This window comes from Triticum dicoccoides, chromosome 5B (genome assembly GCF_002162155.2).
Source record: "Triticum dicoccoides isolate Atlit2015 ecotype Zavitan chromosome 5B, WEW_v2.0, whole genome shotgun sequence".
Taxonomy (NCBI): Eukaryota; Viridiplantae; Streptophyta; class Magnoliopsida; order Poales; family Poaceae; genus Triticum; species Triticum dicoccoides.
This window is the reverse complement of record NC_041389.1, coordinates 562,451,316-562,460,963: the sequence shown is the minus strand read 5'-3', so window position 1 is coordinate 562,460,963 and position 9,648 is coordinate 562,451,316. Positions and strand designations below refer to the sequence as shown.

Here is a 9,648-nt window from a genome sequence, read left to right as displayed (position 1 = left end):
ATTGTCTCGGAGTCAAATCCATATAGTGGTGCAAATTATGTGAGCCTCCAAATTAAACTGCTTGCTCACACTTCAAATAAATTTGAATAGTCAGTCACAATGCACAGCAACGGACTCAACTCGTCTCCTAGCGTGTTTAGTAGTTGGAAGTCACTAACAAAATAAGTAAAACGAGTCGTTAAGCTCAATTAACTCACTTCGTTTCAGAGTCGCATCACCGCTACGATTTTTTAGCTGTGTTGAAACAAATGTTGTGCCCATGGTCTCTCCAGGAATGACTGAACCTGTTGGGTGACTCATGAGAAACAGGGGCCAATCCAGGAGGACTCCGCTACTTGGCAGACCACAACAGCAAACGACTCTGCTGCTTTGGAAGCCACCACAGCGAGCCTGTCATGAAAAATGGAATGATAGTGCACTTTTGTCCCAAGTCATGATCTGCTGGTGATAATTCTCCATCAGTTCGGCAGAGTAGCCCATCGGTTCAGAACTTGGCTTCACAAAACCAATCTACACATTTTTCAGCCATTTCAAACATGTACAGTGCAGCTTCATGGGTAGTTTGACAAAGAAAATGGTGTGGTTTTATCATAGTTTTTTCAAGTTCAGAGGAAGGGTATTTCTAGTGTGGCATTTGCAAGCTTCTATTCCCCGCCAGTTTTGGAGCTCCATAATTGACTTCCATTCAAACATTCCACTACTCATTGCAGATAATATGTAGAGTAAGGATAAATTGCTAGAGTGGTCATATTTAACGTTTGCAAATAGACAAATTGCACGACCAAATATAAAAAGGAAATAACAGAATATATAACCATCGAGTTGGTACTCGGTAGGCGTTGCTAACAAAACCGAGCATCACTCAGATAACTCTCATCATGCCACTTAACCAAATAGTAGAACATATCATCTCAACATAATGGCGAAGCCTAGCCGCCTAGACAAGTAACAGCCGTAAAGAGATATTCATGCTGTGGGATCATATCACCTTACCATAGTAAATATGACAGGAAAAAATTCACACCAACAAAATTTATTATACTCTGTATTTGACAGAAGAACTCTCAGTAGTGACAACAACAGCAGTGCAATGCATAATAAAGACTTCCTAGTATGTCAACACAAGTCCAGTAAAACATCATATCAGCTGATGTTCCCAAGAGATGTATCGGCATCGGGCATTACCAGAATATTCTCTAATTATAGCATTGGTATTGCTCCCTTTCAACAACAGTTGCACAGCATCTCAGATCGTGTACAGATAATGGAAAATAACACAAACAGGATCACTATCGCTACTGTTCCGGTGAAAAATAGGAGGCATTGTGTTTCTATAAAACTATCAAGGTATGGAGAACAGGGCTACAAAATTTGTAATGTCCCAATATTCATCTCTTTTGTGTCCAGTAAAAGAATGAATATACTAATGTTTGTGTACCTAATATTGCAATAACCACCCAGTGTATCTCATAAGATAGCTGTCAATGAGAGGCCTTCCTACTGCAGTTGTGGTGAATTCTGCAAATCTGTGTATCCATTCTGCTGCTAGGAGGGCACAAGAGCTCAGACTGTATTATATTTGATCAAGTAAAAAATGTGACAACATCTCTTCTGTATCCCCTAACTATCAACATGCGTGGGACGTTCTCTACAAGCAGATCCATGTACTCCATGTAGAAGTATGCAGGATGATTCAGCGGTGGCGGAGGGAGGCTCACTAGCACCACAGCTGCCATCCTGGAGTGCCTCAGTATTGTGGAGTTCAACTTAAACATTGTGTAGAGGAATTTATCGACCTTTTCTTCATTCACAACAGCTTGCTTCCCATCCACCATCCGCGGCCGTCCTTCTCTTTCCGTGGTTTCCTTCATCTCGGAAAGGTATGCACTGACCCTTTGCTGTGCACTTGTGTAGGCCTCTTGGGAGTCATCTGGCTGAGCACCACTGCTACTGCTCTCCATGTGAGATTCCCATGACTTCATAGTCACGACAATGACCTCGGCATGCATCCTAAGATCGTACAAGAACTTTTTGACATCAGTCTTTAGCTCTGCAGCATCAGTGTCCTCTTCAGCTATGCAGAAGACTTGGATCTTGCAGCTTTCAAAGGTCGCTTTTGTGAGCAGGAGCTGAGACAGAAGAAGCATCAATCCTCCATCTCTCACAATCCAATACAGGTCAATAGTCCCATACTGTCTCTGGAACTCATTAGGCCACTCATCAAGACCCTTCACGATAACCACTGCCTTGTTAGCAATGATGCAATCGTTTATTATACTCACAAATGTTGACGGTATCTCTGTCAGATTCTCACGGCGCCAAATCTCAGGGTACCGCACCACAACAATATTCGGCTTCAAGTTCCCTAGGCCCATCGTCTGAACAATGCTGCGGAAGCCCTCAGACATCGAAGGTGCTACGATTATCTCTGCAACACCCTCACATTGTTTGTACTCAATGTAGGCCTCCAGCTGCTGACAGGCAGTCTTAGCGTCCTCAGCCAGCTCATGATAATCACCGTCAATTGTTGAGACAAATATTGACATACCACGGCCCTTCTTCTTCATACAATTAGCAAAATCGGCAAGTTTTGGATGACAAGGGACATTTTCTGGAAGTTTACCCCAAGGACGGCATAATATCAGAGGAATGGGGTACCAATTCTTAGGATGAACTTGGTTTGCTGTGAGAAGAACAGTAAGTGAGTGTTAGAATAATGTGTAAATAGATTACAAATAACTATTTCTTTGCCATGTAGAAAGTCATACCTCCTAGCGATCTGAGACTTCGCAATGCCAACTGAAAATAAGCACTCTTGAACCCATCTCCCCAGTCTCCAGCCTTCCCTTTTAGACTCACATAGTAATAGATGAGGCTTGCAAGGGCAAGGGAGATAACAGTGAAAGACCAGGAGATCAAAAACATGATAACTGAAATTTGAGAGGAAGATCCATTTAGTGAAAAGCCCGACCATAAATACAATGTGAGGATGCATTTTAACTAGCTGTGGGCCACAAGAAATACGAACTAAACAATGCATCAATACAGGTTACGAGAAGCTGGTTGGAGTAAAAATCATGCTTGTGAACAGAATTATTCAATCAAAATTCAAAATAATTCCTAAGTTACAGATATTAATGTTTAGAAAAAGTACTACAGGCAGCTCAGGATTAATGTAATGGATGACAAAATAAAATGGTAAGAGTCAAACGGCGTACCAACACAAAGCAATGCACCAACAAGTGAAAGACTCCAGTGGTGATATTTCCATCGAGGGCGCCAACTTGGAGCATCAAGTAAGTCGAGCAGAAAGCACGACAGGTTCACACCAGCATAGCACAACAGAAAAAACATAGTGATAGTGGGTGTGATTAAATCTAAGTTCCCAATAATCACACATCCAATACAGATTAATGCTGTGAATAGAGTAGCTGCGTGAGGTTCGACTCCTTCAGAAACCTTGAAGTAATTAAGGACTGGAAGGATATCGTCATTTGCTATTGCTGCTAGTAACCTTGGAGCCCCTGTCAAACACTGTAGCGCTGCACCTAAAGTGGACAGGATGATACCAATGTAAATCACTACTGGTGCAGGCCATGCCACTGTAGCGGTAAGAAGCCTGCATAAAGGATATTTATGAGCTAACCACACAACAACTCAGTAATGTAGCAGCTTATGGGACTAACACGGACATAGTTTTTCAATAAAAGAATACAGAAACAAAAATAGATTAAAGAAATATGTGCATTATATAACTGTCAGAAGAATAGCTGTTGCAGTGAGAACTGATACAGCAAATAAGCATGCCCTGACGACATCATAAACACGGAACTGAAGCATACAAAATATTCTAAACCCTAGAGGACACATTATCTACAATTCTGAAGCGGAAGCAGTGATAACTTGCAGCATTGAGAAACATGTACCTATCAGTTAGAAGCTCTTCTCTTGTGGCCAAAGCTCCAAACAACAGCACAGATAACAAGTACATAACAGTTGTTGTAAGAGTTGCAGATAATGTTCCAACTGGTATTGAACGCTGTGTATCTTTGAGTGAAGCAGATCGGTTTGAACCAGCCATAATTCCAGTGACTGCTGGGAAAAAGAGACCTACCAAAGCACTGAAAAGTATACAAAAAATGTGTTGGAAAATTGCATTTGCACAGACAAAGAATTAACAAATTATCTTGCAGGTCCAAAAACTTATTTGTTTCCAATAATAGAGTTTGATTCATCATCAGCCTTCAATGTCACTTAGGCCCTTATAAGCCTGTATAGTCCCTAAACTCGTCGGCCTTGGTCAAATAGTACCGAGAGCTGTGAGTTGACGGAAGTTGCTGATGTGGAGGCAGGCAGGTTGATTTCATTGTTGCATCGAAGATAGGAGGGGATATTGTGGACCTTTCTCTGGTTAGAGACTATCCCATAAAGTAGATGGGAAATTTGCTTCTTGGGTCTGCCTGAACTAGGGTTAATGTTTGCAGTCCCTGTTATGCACCCATCAGGTTATGCGCTATGTAAGCAAGTGTTTACCATGTGACCCTAGTTGACACCAAGTAATTCGGTCAGTTAGACCAACTTGACTCCAGTAAAGCTATCCTAGAAGTTTAATAAGCGCCGGGTCTGGCACAATAATATTTTTTAACTAAAATCTATAGATTTATATTTTATCCCATAATACAAATGTATGATTTGTTTTTACAGGACCTGGTGCAAATTGCAACAATATTGCGCCAGACCTGATGGAAAGTTGAAAATCTTGCAAAACCTGATGCAAAGTGCAATTTACTCTATAATAAACTTCGTGAAACATTGCAATCTCTCTAATAGAATGAACATGCATGTGAGGAAACTCACACCCATCAGTATTGACCTCATTAACATATAATGGGAGTGGGATCATTGCCATGATTGGTCAAAGTTCATGGGGTCAAGTGAAAATTAAATAGAATGACGAGAATAAATACACATTTAATAGATAATTTTTCAAGTTTTTTAGAGATGTTATAAGCTTACTTGAAATCCCAATATATTGAACCGTTTGGATCAGGAACTCCAGCGTTGTTTGTACGTTGATATTCTGAACCCCAGTTGTCTCTGAGTGTGGTTAGACGCAACCCAGTGATTCCCTCTAAGTAGGAAAGCCAGCATTACAATTGAATGCAGAAATGCATAATGAATGATTATCCAACATATAAGCCACATGGTACTTACTTGGAGCATTGTGTCTCGGTGCAATGAAGACACCAAGATATATGCACAGCAGTGAAAAGAGTACTGGTATTAAAAAGGCAGGTGCAACCTTGTTGATGATTTTGACACCACCAAATACAATAAAACAGAGCAGTATGGTCACAATAACACCATATACTTGAAGGTCATGCAAGCTGGGTGTCGATATAGTCGCTGTGCCAGCTGTTGCTGTACCGTTTATTAATGTATTGTTGACCACTGTAACACTCTCTGCATTATTAAAAAGCTATAAGTTAGTCAAATAAAAATCAAAAGTGGAAAATAATAACTCTGCTTCCTTTTCACTATTTCTCACAGAATATAAACCCAAGTTAGCACTGCAAATAAAATTCAATACAGGCATCTCTATGCTCTAACAAAAGTTTGAAGTACAAGGTCTACACTTTAATTACTTGGAAATAATTCAACATTTCTACTCGACAATCGCAAATACAAACGAAACTTAATGACTAGTATCACTTGTGACTTACCTTGAAACAATCCTGCAGAAGGAACGGCATCCAAAAAGGTTTCTACAGCACCCAGAACATACCTGAATTGGCAGGTAAATTAGCATGAATACATGTCAAACTAACAAGTACTAACAAACTAAATATTGGATCATCCAAAATTCCAATGGGCCAAAAAGCTAAAAGTTTATATTACAAATTCAGCTTTGTTCTATCATTATTGCCAATCCAAACATTTTTCTTTCGAACATATTGGTTTCAGTGTACATTATTATACAAAACCAGCCTTTGGAACTTCTGCAAACCAAACATTCATTGGTAGCAGGCAAGGCCAACAAGCATCAAAATATAGCACAAAACCCTTAAATTTCTCCACTACACATTCTACTATAAACCATTCCACTAATCACATACTAACATGAAGAATTCATATGATGCCAGCTTCCAAGCAGCTTATGCAGAAATATCATCAGAACTTCGTACACAAGCAAACATAAGATAAATGGAATTTGGAAGGAGAGCTACAAGTAGTTGGCATTTGAAGTGTATACTCACATGGATCCAGCAACCGCATTTCCAAGAAAGAAACACAATCCAATACTAACTCCAACTTCAGGACCAAGCGCACGACCAATGAGATAATATGGTCCACCACCCTATGGATCATACAAAATGTGTATCAGCTAATTTATACATTTAAGTTTGACGAGATAGCAGCATCACACATCAAGCAAGCTCTGGAAGTATTCCGAGCAATAAAGACTGACCATACAAATGGAATTTGACCATATCAGGAACCAGGTTCCACAGACCGCAAATGAAGACAATAAACCAGCAAAGCTAACACATATCAGGTATGAACCCTATTGCACGAACTCGACACCAGTAGAATGGTCACTTGGTCAGCATACCTTCATTGCCCCATTCGTTGCAATGGCACTTAATGATAAGCCGGTTAAAAATGTGCAAGCACCACAGAATGAGACTAAAACAAGTGATTGCCATATGCCTGCCATACCTACAATCCTATAGAAACGAAACAAATGCTAGTCAGTGCTGAATAACCAAAAATGATTTATTTTTGTAGCTGAAAAGGGGACACAGGAATCACATTAATTGAAATACCACTTCCAACAAGGCTACAAAGGTGTATAAGGTACCAAAGGCATTAATACTTGCAACTTGGTTAATTTTACTTGGTTCTAGCATCGGAAAAGCTCATACAGTTAGGAACCAAAAAATGCCAAAGAATGATAACAACACTACGGTGAACAGCATGGCAATATAGAAATTTTGTTTTGCACATAACCAAATAGGAACTAAATGTTCATGTGCAGTAACCAAAACAAGTGCACATAATACCAATACTTACCAGGTAAAACGGATATAATAAATGATTCCCAAGATATTTTGCAAGCATGGAACAAAGACACCCATCATTGTACCAAACTTAGGTCCAGTTTCCTGCGAACCAAATGAAAGCAACGGAATAAGTAATACAGTTTTCATAAATATCCCTATATCCAAATGACGTAAACCAAATAAACAGAAACATACAGGCCAATGAAAATCAATGGAACACTGAACGACTATTGGACATCACGAATGAAACTCAAATGTACAAATCAGCATCTTAGAGTTGACTAGATATATTTAGGGATGTAGCAAATCATCAAAACCTATAGGTGACGGCATCAGCAAACAAACTGAGCCCAAGTACTACTCTTTCCTGTCAACTAAGTCCAAATATACTAACTCCTAGTTATTCACGATTAACTAGGAGAAGTGTGACAAAGTATCAAACAGATGGCACTCATCGCAAATGTTGGAACTGGGGACAACCTTTGGACGTCCAATGGTGATTGCTACATCCTCTCCCTCCCTAGGACTCGAAGGGGCTTGGGCCTGTTCTCCTGTCATGCTGTTCAGATTCAGCCAGATGCTTATGTCATAAAGTAAAACCAATGGTTCAAACTATTTCTTTGGGTAGCACATGCTTAATATATTAGTCAAATACTATGTTTCCTTAACAAAAGGAGATTGATCACAAGTTTTAAAGGCGGCCTAAATAAAATTACAAAAAGATGGATTGTACCTCTTGAGGCCCAAAATATTCACAAGTGAATCAAACCCAAAAAGCTCCAGCTTTGAATCCCTTTGAGGTCCACTGGATGTAGCATGATCACTAGAACCTTCTTGCATGCTTGGATCAATAGTTAGATTAGCACCACCAGGCCTAAAGTTCCTATGACATACATGAGAGTAAGTATGAGTTCATAAATTTACTTCTAGAAAGTTATTGTCATGGAACGAAATCTGCAGAAATTATGCCTGATAACATGACATGGAATATGCAACCAGAAATAGAAAATGGAGCAGGGAAGCCAGTAGGTACAACGAAAAGGTACTTGCTCATGCGAAAATAAGTAAGCTCGACATCAAATATCGATATATGAGTATACACACAAAACATCGATATATGAGTACACACAAAACATCGATATATGAGTACACACAGAACATCGTATGCCAAAAGAAATATCTAGTGCAGAGTCATTCAAATTTAGTAAACCCAAGAGATAACGATATCATCACCAAATTTCAGAAGTCAAACTGATGGCATTACATTGATTGAAGATATTCTGCAAACAAACATAACACTTGCGAATTTCACGGCCTTGCTCTTATCGCCCTGAGCTTTAAATGAAAGAAGCAACTCCAAAAGGCTATAATCAAGGCCTAAAACTGTAGTGCCAGAAATCAACTTCACATGTATTTGCACTGCTTCTCGTCAGTTCCTAAACACATATAGACTATCATCCGAATCCAACTGTTCAGTTGAACACCCCATTCTGCTAAATAACTAAGTCAAGACAATGCAAGCACGAATTGGCAGCAGTTCAACATTTGCTAAATCCGAGACACTTATACTGGTAGTCTATCAAACAACAATGCCACAAAATACGAGACGAAGTATGTATGGCAGCATCACCTAGGCGGCTGGGGCGTCACGGCGTCGTGACCGGTGACGGAGGTGGAGCCGCCGGGGGCGGGCTCCATGGAGGTCATCTGGATGACGGCGCTGTCCTCGGAGCCCACCGGCCGGTACCTGCGCCCAACGGGCGGCGCCGGCATCGGCAGCCCCTCCTCCGCGGCCTCGATCTCCCCGTTCCCCATCGCGGCTCGCTGCATCACACATGAAACGGACGGCGCCGTGAGATCCAGGCTCCAGAGCACGCGCCGGAGCGCTCCTGGTGGCCGTGGATCTGAATCCGAGGCCGGCAAGAGCGCGGGGAGAAAGCAGGGGCGGCGTAGGGGCGCGGTGGGCGGAAGCTTACTCACCTGGCTCGACGGGGAGCTGGGGGGCGCTCGCAGCGGCGATGAAAGACCGGCGGTGGGTGGGTTTGCTTCGCCTTTTGCGGTGGGCAGTTGACGCTGGGAAGGAGGGAGGGATCTGCTTCCCCACGAAGGTCCCTGCCTTGCGCGTTGACTTTTGACCTCAAAGAAAAAACGTTTCAACCATCCGTATACAAGTCCCTAAGGCATTGTACAATGGGAGATGCTTAGGGGAGATGCTTAGAAAAATAAACTAGATTTTTCTTAAGCATCGGTGCTTATTTATACAGGATAGACGCTTAACTAAATATCTCTTCTATAGAAATAGGCACCGATGCTTCAAAAAAACGTGGTTTATTTTTCGAAGCATCTCTTTAAACACCACCCATTGTACAAGGCCTAAGAGCATCTTCAACAGCCGCGCTTCGCGCCGCGCGCAAAAAACCTGTTTGTCGCGCGTGTTTCGGCCGGTTTAGCGCGGCAGCCAGCGCTGGCTCCAGCAGCGCGCAAAAATACAGCGCGCGCGACTCGCCGGGCATTTAATATATATGGCATTTTGGACACAAAATGAGTTTGAAATATTCATCAAAATGCAATGAACATGTAAAAT

General features: G+C 41.4%; 1 protein-coding gene across 3 annotated transcripts; it reads right to left on the bottom strand.

Moving 5' to 3' along the window:
• Positions 1–1,190: 1,190 nt before the first annotated feature.
• Positions 1,191–9,155, bottom strand: LOC119311627 (cation-chloride cotransporter 1). Of its 3 annotated transcripts, none has more exons than XM_037587280.1 (14): positions 9,045–9,155; positions 8,695–8,888; positions 7,798–7,947; positions 7,545–7,623; positions 7,075–7,166; positions 6,614–6,728; positions 6,258–6,358; positions 5,724–5,785; positions 5,215–5,463; positions 5,017–5,131; positions 3,927–4,121; positions 3,219–3,619; positions 2,769–2,930; positions 1,191–2,683 (listed from the first exon to the last, which is right to left on the bottom strand). In XM_037587280.1, exons 2-14 carry the CDS (start codon positions 8,877–8,879, stop codon positions 1,584–1,586), a joined length of 3,006 nt encoding a protein of 1,001 aa, XP_037443177.1. In that variant the 5' UTR covers positions 8,880–8,888; positions 9,045–9,155; the 3' UTR covers positions 1,191–1,583. The 3 variants fall into 3 exon arrangements, with proteins under 3 accessions (XP_037443177.1, XP_037443178.1, XP_037443179.1); XM_037587281.1 differs by having other exon boundaries at positions 7,798–7,938; XM_037587282.1 differs by lacking the exons at positions 8,695–8,888; positions 9,045–9,155 and having other exon boundaries at positions 7,545–7,615; positions 7,798–7,929.
• Positions 9,156–9,648: the final 493 nt, after the last annotated feature.

Bases quoted from the DNA above. Each gene is read 5' to 3' on its own strand.
- LOC119311627 (XM_037587280.1), bottom strand. From the start codon at position 8,879: ATGGGGAACGGGGAGATCGAGGCCGCGGAGGAGGGGCTGCCGATGCCG. The intron at 7,624-7,797 runs GTACAATCCATC...GAATCTGAACAG, and splicing joins AATATTTTGGGCCTCAAGAG to CATGACAGGAGAACAGGCCC. The intron at 4,122-5,016 runs GTAAGCTTATAA...TATACTTTTCAG, and splicing joins TCAATATATTGGGATTTCAA to TGCTTTGGTAGGTCTCTTTT.